The 20,264-nt window shown below is 40.3% G+C and overlaps 1 protein-coding gene across 1 annotated transcript in view; it reads left to right on the top strand.

Moving 5' to 3' along the window:
- The window catches only part of prkcaa (protein kinase C, alpha, a), a 174,936-nt gene extending 162,472 nt beyond the window's left edge, over positions 1 to 12,464 (top strand). Inside the window, exon 17 of the mRNA XM_034688503.1 lies at positions 7,857 to 12,464. Coding sequence (XP_034544394.1) covers positions 7,857 to 8,021 — 165 coding nt within the window. The 3' untranslated portion in view covers positions 8,022 to 12,464. The remainder of the gene's footprint in view (positions 1 to 7,856) is intronic.
- Positions 12,465 to 20,264: the final 7,800 nt, after the last annotated feature.

The following is a 20,264-nucleotide window of genomic DNA, read 5'->3' as shown; positions in this document are numbered from 1 at the left end:
CAGTATGATCCTAAGCTTACCTAACTGTACCTCACCATGACATGCTTTTAAGATTTAATATTAACTAGTATGATCATTAGCTTACCTAACTGATAACTCACCATGACATGCTTTTAAGATTTAATATTACCCTGTATGATCCTTAGCTTACCTAACTGATAACTAACTATAACATGTTTTTAAGATTTAATATTAACTAGTATGATCCTTAGCTTACCTAACTGATAACTCACCTTGACATGCTTTTAAGATTTAATATTAACTAGTATGATCATTAGCTTACCTAACTGATAACTAACTATAACATGCTTTTAAGATTTAATATTAACTAGTATGATCATTAGCTTACCTAACTGATAACTAACTATAACATGTTTTTAAGATTTAATATTAACCAGTTTGACCCTTAGCTTACCTAACTGATAACTCACCATGACATGTTTTTAAGATTTAATTGTTCTATAAGCTCAAGATTTCCACCGTATAGACAAAGTAAGCAGCGCATAATGTGACTGTTTTTCCTCGTCATTTAGAAGTTATGAGAGAGTCCGGATTTTGGGTACAGGGTAAACATGTTCCTCCAAAGGGGACGCAGGTATTACGCAGCCTCTCTCCCCAGCTGTAGGTGGAGGCGGGGGCGGAGCTACTTCTCCGTTCATTCAGTGTTGAGGCTATTTATAGCTCTGGATCAGAAGGAGCCGCGTGAGAGATCGGCTGAGTATAAAACATATAAAATGTAGAAAAAAAGGAACGGTAAAAGTAGCGACTGGACAGCCCAATGTAACGAAGTAAAAGTACATATTTTTTAACACAAATGTACTTGAGTAGGAGTAAAAAGTACTCTGCAAAACAAATACTCTCAGAAGTACAATTTTTTGAAAAAACTACTCAAGTACATGTAACGGAGTAAATGTAACTCGTTACTACCCACTTCTGAAAATGACCCTACCTATATGAGCATGTGTCTGTGTTTCCTGTGCTGTTATGAATCAACCTGCTGCTACTGATGCTTTTGATAATTAACTGTTTACTAACACTAAACTTAGGAGTCATCTGGAGAAAAGAAAGGCAGAAAACTCATTACATTTTATATTTTCAAGGTTTTATTTAAAGTTCAGCTACTATCTTTGTTGATATCTTTTACTATAAAAGGTAAAATGTATAATTTTTAGATAACAAAAACAAAAAAACACATTCTGGAAGACATCCCACGACCCCCCATTTGTGTTCCGCAACCCCCCAAGGGGTCCCTACCCACACTTTGGGACCCCCTGGTATATCATAACACATTCATCAAAATAAGGCATTCAAATGAACTAGATGATGCTTTTAAAGCATACAAAATAATCTGAACCCTGAGCTGAAGAATTGAGATTGTCTTCTTCTCCACTTGGATTCAGATTCAAAAATTAAATTACGATTCATCCCAACGAAGCAGAAAGCTCACAACGCTGTGACAAAGACAGAAAGCTCCTCATGCAAGCTTTAGGGAGAGAGAGTTAGAGAACGAGGGAGAGAGAGAGAGTCATGGCGCAACTCCTAATACAGGCGGGCATTCATTTACCATCTCAAGTAGCTGAGTGTTCTTTTAATATGCTTGAGTGCAGAGGCGTGCGCGTCTGTTTGTGTGCAGAGAGAGAGAGAGATTGAAGATGAGAGAAAGTAAGTCGAATCCCATGTAGGACGCTATGTCACAGCGTATGGGAGGGTGTATCAGCAGCGTAATAGTTTTGGTCTCACCCCATAAGGGTCGTCTGAATCACACGATGAGAAACAGACGACGCACAAGCAGGGCAGCGTCTGTTTCTTCCACGGCGACGTTCAGTGACAGCTGATCGGTTTCATAAGAGCATGGTTCATGAACAGATTTTATCCTGTTGTCTCATCTTTGTTCATCAAAAGAGAGCAGCATCATTTGAATTCAATCACTTCTCAAATCTAAAGTCAGAGATACGTTTTCATTTTCATAATTTTCCAACATGCATCAAAGTGCGTTAGGAGGCCGAAGCTGCGTATTCTGATCAGGGGTAGAAACACGGCAGGGACGAACATCTCGGTGGAGGTCAGCTTCAGAAAGTGTTTCTTCACTTGAGAGACAAGCGCTCTGTGATGGATGGAGGAAGACAAGTGTACGGAGAGACACAGCGCTTGAAAGATGTTGGCAAATACCCATCAGGCATCTGCCGTGTGGAAAAGAGAGAGTACATCCAGAGACGACACACACACACAGCGACAGACACACACACACACTGATACACACTCATCTCTATCTCGTCCTCCCTCTATCCTCTCTGACAGGACAGTAGTGGCTCGGAGCAAACGTCACCTGTCAGAGGGAATAGTCGTTGGAGGACATTTTTTAAAGTCCTGACACACACACACACACACCTCAGAAACATCTGTGTCTCTAGGTTTGTTGTTGTTTTTCCTGTTCATGTTATATCACCTCATTGTTTCCTGGTGAATAAAAGAAAAAAGGGGAAGACAAAAGTAAGAATAGAAATGTCTCTATCTTTATACAACAATGTGTTTGTTTGACGAATACAGACTTTCATGATCGCACAAAGACCGAGAGGTACACACTGAAACACCCACAATGTTTTGTGTGTCAACAAAAGACCAAGGTCAGGTTTGACTCAAGTGTTTCTTATTTGTGTCTCCAGAATAAAACCCAGATATTCTAGCTCTGTCCTCCTTTGAACAGATTCAGCAGATTCTGGTCTGAAGTTTTTTGGTACATAAAGTTAGTTTAACTCCCTCTGGTACTGTTAGCATATATTAAAAAGATGTCAAATGTTGATACCACCACATATTTGAGCATGGCATCAGTATGCCTTAGTATGCTATTATCCACTGAAAGATGAATCTGTTTACTACGTGAAATTCAATGAAAAAGTAAAGTAAAGAAAAAACAGAGTTCTAGGCAAGGCAAGGCAGCTTTATTTGTATAGCGCATTTCATACACGAGGGCAACTCAATGTGCTTTACATTAAAACATTAAAAGCATTGGAAACATTCAGACAGGCATAAAATAACATAATTAAAATGACAAATATAATAAAACAGAAAAGAAAAGGAAAATTAGAAATATATTAAAAATAAAATTAAAATGTTAACATGTTTCTATTCAGTAGAATACATTTAATTATGAGATACAAAACAAAACAATGCAACAGTCAATGATGCAAGATGTTAAATGACAAACTACAATAAAAATAAACCTTTTGTAGCAGTTATACATCGTATCATAACGTATCCTGTCGCACCGTATCATATCGTAAAGTACGTTTTGTAAAGCATCATGTCATATTGCACCAAACCATAATTATCGTAAGTATCGTATCACAGTGTATCCTATCATAACTTTTATATCATATCATAAGTTTCGTATTGCAAGAATCGTATCATATACCATATAGTAACATAAATTTCGTATCGTATCATAAGTTTTGTATCAAATTGTATCACATCCAGCTTTACATTTCAACTACATCCATCACCGCTGCTTCCCACACCACCCTCACAAACTGCCTCACTGAAATAAACTCCTGGATGCAAACAAACTTTCTCAAACTCAATTGTAATAAATCCGAAATTCTCATCATAGGCCCAAAATCCCTCACTTCCACCTGCCCAGACTTCTCACTCACTATTGATAATTCCACTGTTTCAGCATCCACCCACATCCGTAACCTTGGTATCATTTTTGATCAGTCACTTTCAACAACACATTAACAATATTTCAAAAAACTCTTTCTTCCACCTCAAAAACATCGCCCGTCTCCGCCCCTCCCTTTCCTTCACTGCAGCTGAAACTCTCATCCACGCCTTCATCACCTCAAGACTCCATTATTGCAATAGCATCCTCTACGGTACACCCAATACCCTCCTCAACAAATTACAATACATACAAAACTCAGCTGCACGCCTCCTCACTCACTCCCACTCCAGAGACCACATCACCCCAGTCCTCCAGAACCTCCATTGGCTCCCCATCCCCTCAAGAATACAGTACAAGATCCTCCTCATCACCTACAAAGCCCTCCATAATCTAGCTCCCTCCTACCTCACCGACCTTCTGCAGCCATACAATCCCTCCCGCAACCTCTGCTCCTCTGCTCCACCAACGCCAACCTCCTCACCCCTCTCACCAAACCCAAGCACCGAACCTAAGGGGACAGGGCCTTCTCTGTCGCTGCCCCCCACCCTCTGGAACTCTCTCCCCCAACACCTCAGATTCTCTCCCTCACTCACCAAATTCAAATCCGGACTCAAAACACACCTATTTACAAAGGCTTTTAAACTAGAATTGATTGATTTTTTTTTGCACTGTTTTCCTTTGCTTATCTTTTGTATAATTTTATTTTCCTGTAAAGCGCTTGGAGAATCTTTTAAAGCCCTTTTATAAATAAAATTTATTATTATTATTATTATTATTATTATTATTATAAGTTTCATATCGTATTGTTAGTATCGGATCGTAAGTATCCTATCATCTCGTACCGTATCGCAATGTAAGTTTCGTATCCTATCATTTCTATCATAAGTTTCGTATCATATAAGTATGGTATTGTAAGTATTGTATCTAACTCTGTTTAGTCTGCTGGGTTGCTTCAAACAAATACAGGAAGTAGCACAAAAACAGTCAAAGCCAAGAACGCAGGAACAAATCTGTCAAACCTCCTGAAAACTAACAGATATCTTAAAGACAGATGACGGCGACAGTCTTACTTTCATTGGTGAGTCAATCATCGTGCAGCATCATAATCTGCTGCAGAAGAAACAGCACGTCAAGGTGTATCAGGCTGCCTGAGACTCTGATGTCTCTGAGGAATGATAGCCATAGCTAGCTTAAACTCGTGGTTTTAAATTTCTAGTTTTTCTTTTGTGGATCCCAATTGAGATGACTAATAACAATAAAAATGTTGCTAGCTCAAGAGTGTCCAGAAGCGATGCAAAGTTTTCGGCCCTCTTTTTAAACAACCTCATGATGCAGATTCGTTAGAAGTTAAAATTTTCGTGTCTGAAAGAGAGGAAGAAAACAACTCTGTTTATACTCTTTTTGAATGATCATTTCCAATGCCCCCCATGGAAGTCACCAAAATCTACAAGCTGATTGGCTTTAGAGAAACATCAAAGTATTTGCTGAAATTGACATTTTTTAAACTCAGGCGAAACTTTCCGTGCACAAATCACGTCCTCCTCCGTGTGATTTGCGTTAGTGTTGCAACTTTGAATGTGAGTCTTACTTTCATTGGTGAGTCAATCATCATGCAGCATCATAATCTGCTGCAGAAGAAACTGCACATCAAGGTGTATCAGGCTACCTGAGACTCTGATGTCTCTGAGGAATGATAGCCATAGCTAGCTTAAACTCGTGGTTTTAATTTCTTTTAGTTTTTCTTTTGTGGATCCCAATCAATATGGCTGATGACGTTAACAATGTTGCTAGCTCAAGAGTGTCCTGAAGCGATGCAAAGATTCGGCCCTCTACTCGTGATGCAGATTCGTTAGAAGTTAAAATTTTCGTGTCTGAAAGAGAGGAAGAAAACAACTCTGTTAATACTTTTCTGAATGATCATTTCCAATGCCCCCCATGGAAGTCAAAATCTACAAGCTGATTGGCTTTAGAGAAACATTAAACAAATTAATTGCTGGAATTGACATTGTTTAAACTCAGGTGAAACTTTCCGTGCACGAATCACGTCCTCCTCTGTGTGATTTGCGTTAGTGTTGCAACTTTCAATGTGAGTCTTACTTTCATTGGTGAGCCAATCATCATGCAGCATCATAATCTGCTGCAGAAGAAACAGCACGTCTTTGTGTATCAGGCAAGTGCGTAGGTTTGATTTTTACATTGACGAGTGTGGCTCTGCTCTCCTGAAGTGTCGTACCTTTGCGCTGCCCCACAGTTTGGGAAGCACTGGCCTACAGGGAGCTAAGCCAACCAAAAAACAGACCGGTCTCAAAGACGTATTTGGGAGGCTGTGCCGAAGTGGGAAAGGATGAAACCCTTTATGTGTGGCATGAAGCACATTTTTTTCCCCTTCAACCTTAATATTGGTGGGGACATTTCAGCCATCACTTCAGATTGGTAGGGACACGTCCCTACGGTCCATATGCAATTCTACGGCACTGGTGTCAGGCTACCTGAGACTCTGATGTCATGAAATGTCGGTGAAATCCTGAGTTCAGTGCTTTGAGCTTTATTTCTACGACAGCAGTGCGAAGGTGCCGGAGTTTCCATCTTCCTTTCTGTCACAGAGCTCCATGACATTCAGACTTCAGAGCTCCCTAAGGAACGTACAGGCTTATAAAGTAGTGCAGTGGGTCTCTGTGTGCTGTGTGTATGTGTGTGTGTGTGTGTGTGTATGACTGTGTTGAACCCAGTGCCCAGTGTGTAGGTGGAGCAGCTGGTGGATAGTGAAGGAGATGTTCAGCTCTCTTACTGTCTTTCTTACTCGCTCACTTCTGCTCCTCTGAAGTTTCATTCTGTTCCCCACCAAAGACGAAAAAACAGAGAAAGAAGTCTGTTATATAAAATATACTCTCACTATGTCGGAGTATTAAAGTCTGTTATAGCAGTTTCTTTGCATCTCTGACATAAGACCAACTGAAAGAGTGCTGATCGCCTCGAGTGGCAGCTTCAGAATCACTGCGAGCACACACATCAACATGGATTAGATCAGCTCGACTGGAGAGAAAACGCCAGGGTTACATGTTCTTGGGTCGAAGCGGTCGACACAGTTTAATATTTATAGGACTTGCTTTATTAATACATAAACAGGTAGGATGATCTGGGCTTGCATCCTGCTCCTGTCCTCCAATAATGGATGCAAATGCTTCGTATCTCAGGAAACAAACACGACCCTGAAACTGCTCCGGTTGTCACAGAAACAGTCGGCGCTGCTTCTCTCTTTTTCGAGTCGCCTAAAAATAAAATGTGTAAAGGAGTGACGGCTCGGAATGAAAATGAATTGTTTCATAAGCAGAACACCAAGCTGTAAACGAAACAACATTCAAAGTTCAAGTGCAGTGTGACTTTTTAAAACGACACTAATGTATGTCTCTGGATCCTGAGAGCTGCTGTAGCTCCACATGACGAGAACTCCTCCGCCATGTGACACGAGCGCTTACAGTGTGCTTTATTTTATCATCCTTTCATCACAAACTCCTCATCCAAGCTGTCCCCTGAGAACAAACTCATTAACCCTTTGTGACCTTCTTACTGCTGATTTTGTTCAAGACATAATCTTATTCTTCTGGATGATGATCTGCTTCGACAGCAGGGGTCAAACGGACAAAAGTACTAAGAATCACGTCTTAGGCGATATAAATGAGCTTCATTAGGGTCCGAGGGTACGTGCACAAGCTCCTGACAGCGTTTCCCCCTCACATGAGGTCGAGCCCTGTGTACTGGAAACTGTGCTGCAGCTCCACAGCTGTGCCAACGTGTCTGTGGTATTCACAGGGGTGCAGGGAGATTCAGGTGAATGAGATGTAGAGCATGTAATCTGATGCTGCATATAGCAGAGGGAGAAGAGGGGCTCAGGTGTGAAATGTCCTCTGTTTTGATGCAGGCCTTTAGGCAGCATGAGGAAGCATAATGAGCTGATGCGGAGGGAGTCATACATGCTGCCTGTTGTAGCGTCAGTGCACTTACGAACCTTGCAACGTTGGATTTAATCGGATGCATCAGAGTTGATCCATGATGTTTGATGATCTGCTGAATCTGCCTCTACACTCCTGCAGGGTTTTAAATCCTGCTCTGTCCTGTCAGTCTGCATGCTCTCTTTAAACTCTCCAAACATCTTTATCCTAACGTTCTCTCATTCTGTCTTTCTTTCCCCCAACAGTGCGGCAAAGGAGCCGAGAACTTCGACAAGTTCTTCACACGCACCCAGCCGCAGCTCACTCCGCCCGACGAGCTGGTCATCGCCAACATCGACCAGGCCGAGTTCGCAGGTTTCTCTTTCATCAACCCACAGTTTGTAAACCCGGTAATCCCTAACAGCGTATGAGATGGAAGAAGACGACGCCTCGCCGATGAACCTCCCGCCCCTCTCACTGCCACCGACTTACACCAACCGCCAACTGAAAGTCTAACTGGAGAAACGCCCTACCTTCACATCCATTTAGTCACAAACAGAAGTCTAGGGCATGCATTTTGTTTTCATGTTTGCCAGAATAGACGATAAAAATTAGATTGATCCTTAGTGAATCCTTTCCCTTTGAGTGTAACGAGGAGCATGAACTGTAGACATCTTTGTGCTGAACTGGAGGCACTGACACAGACAGCCTGTAAATGACTTAAGCACTAGACAACTAAAGGAAACAAATATGTAGTTAGTGAGAACATCGTCACACTATACACGAGACATTATCTGAAGAACTCATATGGTAGTGTAGCTACTATAGCCAAATACAGCAGGCGGTGCAGGCATTACACATGCACCTTCTGATTCAATGTTTCCTGTGTCATGTTTACAACTTTCCTTCCCTTTGATTTCACGGTGACGGTTTATTTTAGTAAATATTGACTCTAGACAGACTCAAGTTTGGATGTGAGTAGCGAATTATCCTGCAGATAACAGTAACGTGATGATTAGATAACATGCAGCCTGTAAAAAAAAAAAAGACACGTGAAAGAGCGACACGTTTGAAAAGGTTTAACTCTGATCACCCTCATTTACAGAAAGTGGTCCTCACTTATTTTCTAGCCCTTCTCTGAGCTGCAGATTGTGTAACACCCCTTGCCAATGGTTTCGTGGACACTATGTGGACACAGTAATCAGTTTAGTATGTCCGTAGTGCTACACTCTGATATCTAAAATGTTTACAGCATGTCATTTCGAACACCGTCTCTCTCCCGTTGGTCGTGACGTCACACAGAACCATGAAATGCATTTTCAGTTTTTAGACTCAAACATGATGTTGTTATGTATTAGCCAAGCAATGATATGTTGCGTACAGTATCACGCCCTCCAGCGAAGGATGAACTCATTCGTTAGGTTTCAGGAGTTGTGAATCAAAAGGAGCGTCTCTAACTCCTCCCCCTTCAGGAGTATGTCGTATAATTTTTTGTTTTGAGCATCCTTTATTAATTTCTTTAACGTCTTTTAAATTTGTCTTCACTGCCCTCCTCTTTCCATTAGATCAAATATTTTAGTGTACCTAATATCAGTGCGTAACTCCTTTGTAAATAATCACGAGTTATTTAAAAAGAGTATAGCAAGTTACAGTTTTTATACCAACACCTGAATGTGCTTTTATTACATTAATGATATAAACTAATGTTTGTATGTGTAAAAAGTAAAAGAGCTAAGAAGGTACCCCGGTACAGACTGACTTTCTAACATCTGGATGTCTTAAATGGAGTCCAAGTTTGGCGAGTTGTGACATGTATCTGTTCTACTTGTTTTGACAGATTTATCAATTCTTTTTTTGTCGTTCTTTATTCATATTCAGTGATGTTGACTGCAAATTTTGTGTTGATTGGATGCGTGTCAGGCCGTGGACTGTCCTTGTGTATCTGCATGCTGTTGGTAGGCATCATTCATGCACGTGATTCTCTTAAGTGCTGCATGCTACTACGTATGGTACCCCGAAAAGTTGCCACCTTAAAGTGATTCTCCAAATCGAACTGTAGAGGCTGGACTCAGCCGTCATGCTCCTGAAGATGTGTCCCTCTTTTCTTTGAGGAATGATAGCCATAGCTAGCTTAAACTCGTGGTTTTAATTTCTTTTAGTTGTTCTTTTGTGGATCCCAATGGAGATGACTAATAACATTATAAATCTTGCTAGCTCATGAGTGTCCAGAAGTGATGCAAAGATTCAGCCCTCTTTTTAAACAACCTCATGATGCAGATTCCTTAGAAGTTAAAATTTTCATGTCCGAAAGAGGAAGAAAACAACTCTGTTAATGCTTTTCTGAATGATCATTTCCAATGCACCCCATGGAAGTCACCAAAATCTACAAGCTGATTGGCTTTAGAGAAAACTTTCCGTGCACGAATCACGTCCTCCTCCGTGTGATTTGGGTTAGTGTTGCAACTTTCAATGTGATCTCTTTGCCCAACAAACTCAGCTGTGTTTTGTAAGGACACATGATTTAGTAGATGAGTAATCAACAGACTTATTAAGGATTCACTTAGTAAAGATCCAGATTGGCTTCAAAAATGCCGATCTCTGCGTGTGAGCGAGCGTGCAGATTGACCGTGACTTCCCCTAAAGACGCAGACTTCAGGAACGTAGAATAGACGTGTTAGAAAGCCTCTCAACACAGTCCCTGGTTTTTCTCGTCTTTACCTATTTAGTACAGTGAAAACTAAAGATCCAGATCCGTAGTGAGCTCTGACTCAGAAACCTGTTTTGGGATTGGGACCACTCGCTACCCAGTGTCTCATAAGGGGGGGGTTGTGTTATAATCTTAATGTTGTGTAACCGTTTCTCTTTATTTGCTCTTGTCAGTGTTGTCAGATTCATTTCTCGAGCGTCTGCTGAAGAAATTCAGGAACGTTTTGAAGGATTTATCATTAAAGAAACATCATATCTGGCTGATCGAGATAGGAACTAATGGAACATTTGTTAAACTTAATGTTTGTTTTTTATGTACGCTCCCCTGCCGTGTTTTCCTTAAGTATAAAACTTTCTGTTTGTGCCAAACCTTGGAAACGCCAGAACCCGACAATAGCAGCGTTGCACTAGCTGTAGTCGTGTGGAGGACGATTTCCTGTATACCAGGAAAAGTAGCGTGCTGCCATGAGGGCGCCAGTGCACACTGCAGCATAGTCAACTCACTTTGTACACCATGCTAGATTCTCCTGCCCGTCTCACCTCGGGCTGAACTGTCCCTGAAAACATTTTGACCCGAGGAGCTTTTGATTTAACACCCTCAGTGTTTTCCATGGAAGAAAAACAACTCTTTGTACATACTCAGATAGTCTGGCTCATGTCAGAGCCGAACCTACACCTCTGTGTGTTCAGATTAAACAGTTCAGATCCATCCCTTTACTTTGAGATAGTTTTAATAGTGCAGTAAGTGTGGGCATGAAACAATATTACTTTATCACTCTCCCCGTGTGTGCCTTTCCTAACAGATATGCTGTACTTCTCTGAGCCCCTTTAATATTCCTCCTGAACACGTCAAAGTAGCCTAGTATGTCTGGAGGTGAACGGACCTCCAGTTCCTTGTGTGGGCTGATGCTGCCACTTTTTAATGGATTTTTAAACTCATTGTGTCACAATTCTCCCCCCTGATGTCAAACATTTAAGACAAACACCCTGTTGGAGAGCTGGTTGCATTTGCATTTGACAGTTGCACATCATTGGCCTGCAGTCGGTCCATTCCCTTCATTTTTTAGCACTCCTTTCAAAAATTAAATGAGTAAAAGAAAACACTTTGTCACATAATTTCTCCGTAATTCAGTCTGTTAATCTGACTTTTAATCCTGAGCTAACCTTTGACTAAACTCCTCTCCCTCTCCTGTACTGCCAGCTTCACCTTTACCTCCCTGTGCCTATTAATGACTGACGATGTACTGACTCTATTAACTCATGTATCAGTGATATCAAAGGATGATACCGTGAGACGGTAGGAGCGTGAGCGGGTGATGTATGGGCTTGAGATAAATGAAAGAAAGGATAGATGATAATGACTCGTTTGAAGGACAGCCCTCACGCCTGGTCACATTAAAACATCTCTCCCTCTTCGTCCCTCCGTCTCTCACTCCGCCTGCTCCTCCTTCCTCAGTGCCTGGGCCAAGTCACTCTGTCTTCTTATCGACAGCGTCCTCCTCTCTCACCCTTTAAACCTCATCAGGTCAGGAATGAAGTAGATTTTTCCTGCTGGCGTTAATCCTCTCCCTCTCCTCCTCTCTCCTGGTCTCCCCGTGCACCACGGGAAAGGAGTCAGCCGAATGTATTTGGTGTTCTGCTTTGTTTACATTCTATATGATGTCCTCTTATTTTTACTTTTGATTCAGTTGATTGGAAAAAAATGAAGTAACTTTTTGGTGTAGTTCGTTAAATGAAAGGTTTTCAGAATGAGGTCTGCTATGATTTCTTTCAGTACTCCCTTTAGACGCTTCAATAATCTTGTTTTTCGTAGTTAGTTAAAACCCCCGCTGTGTCCAGTTTGATTTGAGCTGCCATGTTTTTTGGAGTACAGGATCAATGATGTGCATGAATGCCTTATTCCTTACCCCACACAGTAAAATGGTCTCAAACCCTCCTCTCTTTGTTCATTTATAATCTCAGCAGCCCTGTCCTTGTACATAACGACTTACAGTAGATATCATAGACTGTAAAAGAAAGAATATATTGTATTTTGCAAACGGTGTATGTTTGTTTTCTTTCCCTCGTCAGCCTGAAACCTTTAAAACGAGTCTGAGCTACTTACCTTGTACTTGATTGTGTCATTTGTACCTAATGTATGATAATGCAAATAAAAAAAGGAAAATCAAGTGTTCGTCTGAGTGTTTTGTTTTTGGCATTTGTTACTTAAAGCTTATAAAGTGCAGTTTAATGCAAAGACATTTGTGTGTACCGTCTGTCTCAGATCAGGGTTTCTCCTCAGCCCTGGTGATCTACTTTGAGGAATGTCTCAGAGTAACATGACGCTTCACATCAGTGTCAGCGTTCCTCTGACTAAAGTGACTTTCTAACTGATTGAAATAAAGTCTGATGTTTCTTTATGACTCAACTAAACCAAAAGAGACCATCAGTAGTTATTTTTGATGCCTATAACCACAGAAATATACACGTAGACGCTGCATTGACAAGCTGGGACAAATGTCAATGTCTCCGCCATATTGGTAGTAGCATTCTGCAAAGATGCACATGCACATGTACTTGCAAACACACCTCTCCTCTTTTGTTTATTAAAAGCTTTTATTTTGAAGTCTGCACTCGGATCCTCTTCCTTATTATTACCATGTGACAGAACGAAAGAGAAAGAAATAAAAGGCAGTATAATAACTGCACAACTGCAAAGACAGTGCAGGAACTAAAACTATGAAATCGTTGGAGGAGGCTATGAAATGCTATCGTCTGTATTTTCTGTAATGGAGTATATCTATCATTTTACTGCTAATAAACTGTCTCACTTCCAGCTGAAGCATCTTATTTAGTTAACAGACTTTGTACATTTTTGGAACAAATAATTGTCATTATTAGTACTCATAATAAATGTTATAATTAAATATCAAAACAGTTCAATAAAATTAATTAAATGCAAATGTTGGTGTTTTTATTCAGAAAACCCTAAGTGTCCACATCTACTTTTATTAGTTCACAGGCTGGACCTGCCACTACCAATATGGCCGACCCCCTGATGTATCACAGCAGCAGGAAAACAAAGTCAACAGCATTGACTTATACTTGTATGTGTCTATTTCTGTTACCACTAACACCAGGAAGGTGCCAGACAAAGTGAGTGAGAGTGCGGAAACAGCCTTTAACATTCTCCACAGCAGAGATTCAGTGAGTGGAATGTTTTAACCATGCAGTGGAAACACAGTGATTTGTTTTTCCTGATGAGAAACCCCAAATTTGGAAGTACAGGACGAGATCAGCACAGAGGTATGAGTACACTTTTACTCTTCTGTAACCGAGTCCAGTCCCTTTTGCTGCCTTACTCTTGATTTTAATGATTCCATGTGTGTGCTTTGATATAACCAAGCATGTTTTCATATGTGTGATCTGTTCAGTGACAAACATAACGTCCAGTACAGTTCAGTTTAAAAAAAGAAGCTACATCATTATGATCATATACACCATGTGTACAGCCATGTGAGAGTATGTTTTCTCTTCACACATGCAGTGTGTATGTGTGTGTGATGTGTGTGTGAGTTGATTGTGTGTAGTTTCTAAGCCATTTCTAATTAGATGGATGGCTGAGCCTGACTCCTGGTGAAGGCTGAGAGGTGTTACTGATGGAAGACAATCGTGTTGCACTCACTGCTGTCAGAAGTCATCAGGGTGAGTCTGGACTGAGGAGCATCACAATCTGCTCATGACAGACCCGACTGACATGGTGAGATTATTGTTAGATTTCACCTGGATTAGGCTGTGAGCTGGTGTCGTAGTCAAGACCCCACTTACAGAGACCTAGACAGTGAGAGATCAAGAACAAGGCCGGATATATCAGTGAAAAATCCTCAGGAGAAAGAAAAAATGAAAGAGAGCTCTTCTTTTAGTTTGCTTCTGAAGTAAAGTGACATCAACAAATAGGATCTCTGCACTTTAAGTTTCAAAGATTTGTTTTTGTTCCCTCTGTGGTAGTTGTGTTCTTTTCCCCTGAGTTTCATGTCTTGTGTTCTTTATTTCTTGTTTCTCAGTCATCGTTGTGTTTCTTGTCTCTTGTGTTTCCTGTTTTATTTGGTCGTTGTTACCTCCTGTGTTTCTGGTTTAGTTTTACTTCCTGAGTTTTCCCTCCATCCTGATTATGTGTTGAGTGTTTCCACCTGTGTCTCGTTTGTCTCACCTGTATGATTAACCCTGTTAGTATTTAGTCCGTGTGTTTCTTCCCTTCTGTGTCGGTTCATTGTGTGATATGTGACGTCTTTGACGAGTGTGACTGTGTTCCCTGTGCTCCCTGTGTTCACTGTGTTCCCCGTGTTCTTCTGTCTCCTAGATTTAGTTGAGTAAGCTTTGTTTTAGTTTATTATAACCTTTTTATGTTACGCTGCATTTTAGGTCCTCTTCCTGTCCAAGATTCCAAGATGGCGGCACGCACAGATGCAGCGGCCCGGCACTCTTTGATATTTCTATTCCTTTTGTTTAGTTTTCTGACACCGTGATATCTTAGTAAGTTTGCCCATCCAACTTCATGTCACAAATATATCATTATGCTTATTCAAAGCCAGATTCACCTGACAGGTCTGGAGAAATCAGGTCTTTCTCTTTAGATCAAAGTAAAGTAATTAAAACTTTCCTTTTTGATAAAGCTTATAGTTAGAGCTGGCTCAGGCTTGGACCAGGTTTTGTCATGCTGCTATAGGCCTAGACTGCCGGGGGAACTGGCGCACTGACACACTGGGATCCTAGCTCACCCCCTTCCCTCCAACCCCTTCATCACTTACTTTAACTCTGCCTGTCCTATTAAAGTTACTAACCATAGACCTTTCTGGAGTCCCTGAGCTCCCTTGTCTCGTAGATTCCTCTGAGCTGCCGTAGACGTCCTCCTGCTGCGGACGTTCTGGACTCCAGCTGATACGGACGTGCTGGACTCCAGCGGCAACAGCTTCTACTACTCGTCTCATCACTATCACCTCTCTCTCTTACTCTCCTCTATCTGTCTTTCCAGACGCAACTCAGTCGAGGCATGATGGCTGTCTAACATGAGTCTGGTTCTGCCTGAGGTTTCTGCCTGTTAAAGGAAGTTTGTCCTCTCCGCTGTAACTAGCTAAATACTGCGATGTGCAATGCTAATGATGGATTAAGGTGGGGTCAGACTGAGTCTTATCCTGTCTTGGTGTTGGGTCTCTGTTCATAATTTGACATAGAGTGGTCTAGACCTCCTATGTTTGTAAAAGCGTCCTGAGATAACTTTTGTTGTGATTTGGCGCTATACAAATAAAGTTTGATTGATTGATTGATTGATTGATTGATTGATTGATTGATTGATTGATTGATTGATTGATTGATTGATTGATTGATAATTTTCGCTCTGTGAATTGGTGGCTATTTTTACATATGCCAAGCAACACATACAGTACTTCTTTTTTTTTACTAGTAACACCAGGACACAAACCCTCTCCCCTGTTTGTTCATTTTCACAAACCTTCCTTGAATAAAAGTGAACAAGAAGCATGCAGAGCTTTTAAAGTGCTGTGAGACTTCTTTTGTAACGTAGCAACAGAAAGCGCTGGAGAAGCATCTGAACTTAAGGTCACGGGTGCTTTCAGCATACAAAAGCCATTAGTGGAGACGGGTCCTGATGCCTAAATGGACAGTGTGCAGGTCTTACGGCCAGTGCTAAATTTTATAACAATCAATAAAAAGTTTTCCACTAATTTCCTCCAACCTCTCCTCCATCTTTTGACCCTCCTCTATCTCGCTCGTCACAAAACTGCAGCCACCTCACTCGATCGCGCTCATCCATCTCAGTGATGTCTCCCACTTGAGGGTCTTTAATCAGAACGGCTCTTCTCTGGCAGACCGCCCGTGTCCTCAGCGTCAGGTCAGGCTGTCAGACGAGGCTTTTACAACATAATGTGGCTGTTTTAATGTTCCTCGCTGTTTCTGAATGACACATAAGACACCAAGCGGTCTTTTAGTTAGATTAAACATCAGATCTGTCTTGTGATGTTGTTGCCGAGCAGACACAAGATGTGCAGAACTTGTGTTTACGTCTTCGTGTGTTTTCAGACAATGCAAAGCTGCCTTGTGATCAGAAGACGCCCTGCAGAGTGTTGGCTGGGGAAGCAGCTGGTGTGCATTTGTTTAGCACCTATATGTTTCAGTCCACTGGTTTCTCCCATTCTCTCTCTCTCTCTCACACACACACACACACACACACACACACACACACACACACACACATCTTCTGCTACATCATCTGTCATTACACTGCTAGATTGCAGTCATATATAACCATATTGTTGTGTTTGTTTTGTTTCTTGGCCTGCAGTAAAGCAGATGTGCCGTGGTTATGGCTGGATACACTTTGTGAACTATGACTAAGGCGGTGTGTAGTTTAGAGGCTGACTGAACGCTTCATGTTTGTACCAAGAGAGGAAGAAAGAAATGAAGCAAAAAGATGATAACACCTATTTCTCTGAGCCTGGGTTTGGGTGCAATTTTGTCCAAATTGAGTCCACATTGTTGCAGAAAAGGAAGGTTTAATGGAACACTTTTGCAGCTAAATTACACCAAAGAAAACTCTAAGCCACATGTTTCTCTCTCTTTCTTCTCTCAGAGAAGTGATTGATGTTCAGTGATGGTAAACTAGAAGAAATACTGTGTTATCTACGATCGAAATCTTGAGTATTTTAAAGCTATAGACCTAAAAACACAGACACCATCACATCACCTCCTGCTTCCTTGACACCATTTCTGAAGCCTTTAGCCAGTTGAGTTTGGTCATGTTGGCTCTCTGGATCAGAGGAGTGAGGTGGAGAGAAATTATTAGTAAATGCCAAAGTTCATCATCAAATTTCACACAGTATGAGATTCTATATCGGCCAAGTCAGGCACTGGAGAAGCTAGCAAGAAGAAAGAAATGTAGCCCTGATAGAGTTCAATTAAAAACTTTACTCACCTTGCAGATATCTTTGTTCTAGGCTTCGAACATGTTTCATTCTGCTATGAAGTTTGGCATTTCAATACAGGCCTGAGTGAGGTAGTCTCATTTTTGGAGCAACGGCGGAACCAAGGTGCATAGCTACCCCTGAAATTTGATTGGCCACTCTGAAATCCTAAACAGTTATTGGCCATTTGAATTTTCAGAGGCGGTACTTTTAATTAAACTATTTGGTTTGAGTTTTGACCAAGCGGCAACCTCCAGGCGCGAGAATTGAAGCCAATGCTTAAGTGTTAAAAACTGCAGTTCCTTGAGTGTCCACTTGAGGCTGGCTGAAGAAACATAGGAAACCACATCCACACCAATTGTAAAAAAGGCTGATCTTTACAGCAGAAATAAACATGTTTACATCCTGGTTCAAAAATTAGTTTTAGTCTTATTAGCTAATTTTTCCATCAGCAGTTTAGAAGATATTTAAGTTACGAGTTTTGCATAATGAGAGGCACAACTGACTTGATTGACAGGCGGGAACACTGTAGCTGTTAGCGAGGAGGCTCAAAGCCCGCCTCTTTACATCACAATAGCTCCACAGAAGTTAGGTTAAGTCAGCATTTCCAATATGGCACCCGCCGACAATGGGCTTCAAAACAGGGCTTCAGGAACAGATGGGTGTATTATACAGACTTGTTATGGATTCTTTTACATCAGAAGTTAAAGTAGATTTCAGTAAGCTCTTAATGTTTACCAACCCAACAAATGTTTGTGCCCCAGTTTGGACACCACAGTCCAAAAAGTCTGGCTCTGCCCATTTTTGGGAGACTCGTAAAGAAAGTTTTGGCACTTCCATAATGGCTTTGTGTCTCATCCCCAGAGACTTCCACTTTGTTTAAGCCTTTAAGTAATTCTAGCTTCACCTTGTTTTGGTAGACAAGGGCAGAATATTTCCCAAACACCTCAAGGTTGAAAGAGAAACATTTGAAATCTAAAACAAAAGAGAAAAGGCAGACGGTAAAGGATGATTTGAACTCTGCATGAAGATGAAATGTGTGAGCTCAGAGGAAAGTCCAGATTTAGGTCAGGAGGACTTTATGCAAACGGGCGAGTCAGAGCCAAACTGATTCACTCTTGTTTGTGATCAAACAGGAGCAGAACGTGATGTTTAATCACAACAGGCATGGAAAACGCCAGATGCCCTTTAATGACTGAATGAATGTCCATATGCTCAGAGACAGTTTGTCCTGAATTCAGTCTGACAGCAGCTCAGAGTCTATTAATCTATGCCATCCTGAACCTGTGACCTAACGCTGTTATGAAACTCCCTCATTCAGCACACATGCTAAACTTTGTCACGTCACTATTTTTCAGCAATTACACATGAGCCCTGACCTTATGAGGACCATGTGACAGATTAAACCAGATATTACAACTGAGGAATGAAAGACACAAGGGATAAGAAACATCTAGTGAATATTCTTCCTCTTTTAATGGATGTTTGCATCCAGTTTTTGGAAGCACAACATGCAAATTTCAAACAACACGTTCATTTTGGTCTCAATGGAAAGCTACGGTGGCTGGGAAGTGCGATGCAAATTTACAAAGGATGAAACACTTTTATAAGAGACAGAACATTTTTACCAGTCCCGAAGCATAATTTACAAATTGCCGATTCTGATGGAAAAGGAATGTACCAATGATTTTCAAAATAAAAGATGTCTGTAATATAAAAATCTGCAACAGACAGGGAATTCCTATATTTGACAACAACAACCCTGTTTCAACTGAAATATTTAGATTCAAACTGAGAAAACCTTAAAATGTGTTCCTTTCAATCACAGCTATATCGGATTTGGAATTTCAAAATAAACATATATGCTACATATCCAATGGTTTTTATTTTGAAATTTCGGTAACACTTTATATTAACTACACACTTTTAAGCATTAATTAATACTTAACTCATCATCTGTAAAGCATTGTTCATACATTAATACTCATTTATATATCATGTACAAACACAGTTATAAATGTTTTATTATTCATGAATATGACTCTCTATAATGTGTTAACTAACTCTTTGTTTATACTTTATAAATGATGGATTCACCAAATACAAATGAGCTATTATGGTAATTATAAACCAGTTATAAACACATTTACAGGTTATGATTCTAACATTTAGTAAGGGTTAGTGAACACCTTATTACATAGCAAATTATGATTAATCAAGGTAGTCACAAAGGACTTATAAGCTGCTTGTTCATGGTTTTGTGAGCTGATCTAAAGTGAGGACTTGCTTTACAAAGAATTCATTAATGAGATTTAAGACCAGCAGCACCTTAAAACACAGAATCCAAGTTATTGTTCAGTTTTGCAGCTGCATTTTAACTTGTGTTTACAAATGGTTTTATACAGCCAGCGTTTAAATGTTACTGTGTCTTTTTATATATTTGATATGCCATATTTTATTTGAGTTTTTCCACTGTGAGCACTTTAAGTTTGAGAGATTTTCTTTTTCAGTTGCAGAGTATTTTAAGTTCATATGAAGAGTTATTTTGATAAACATGGTTTTATACAGAGGTTGTTTCCTTTTAATAAATACAAGTTTAAGTCCATGTGTTGTCTGTTTCCTTATTCTGTTGAATCAATATCTGTGACTTCTGTGTTTTAAGGTGCTGCTGGTCTTAAATCTCATTAATGAATGCTTTGTAAAGCATAAAAAGTCCTCACTTTAGATCAGCTCACAAAACCATGAACAAGCAGCTTATAAGTCCTGTGACTACCTTGATTAATCATAATTTGCTATGTAATAAGGTGTTCACTAACCCTTACTTAATGTTAGAATCAAAACCTGTAAATGTGTTTATAATTGGTTTATAATGACCATAATAGCTCATTTGTATTTGGTGCATCCATCATTTATAAAGTATAAACAAAGAGTTAGTTAACACATTATAGAGAGTCATATTCATGAATAATAAAACATTTATAACTGTTTTTTTATGCATGACATATAAATGAG

This window comes from Notolabrus celidotus, chromosome 7 (genome assembly GCF_009762535.1).
Source record: "Notolabrus celidotus isolate fNotCel1 chromosome 7, fNotCel1.pri, whole genome shotgun sequence".
Lineage (NCBI taxonomy): Eukaryota > Metazoa > Chordata > Actinopteri > Labriformes > Labridae > Notolabrus > Notolabrus celidotus.
The sequence above is the reverse complement of the archived record's forward strand: the minus strand, read 5'-3'. Positions and strand labels throughout refer to the sequence as shown.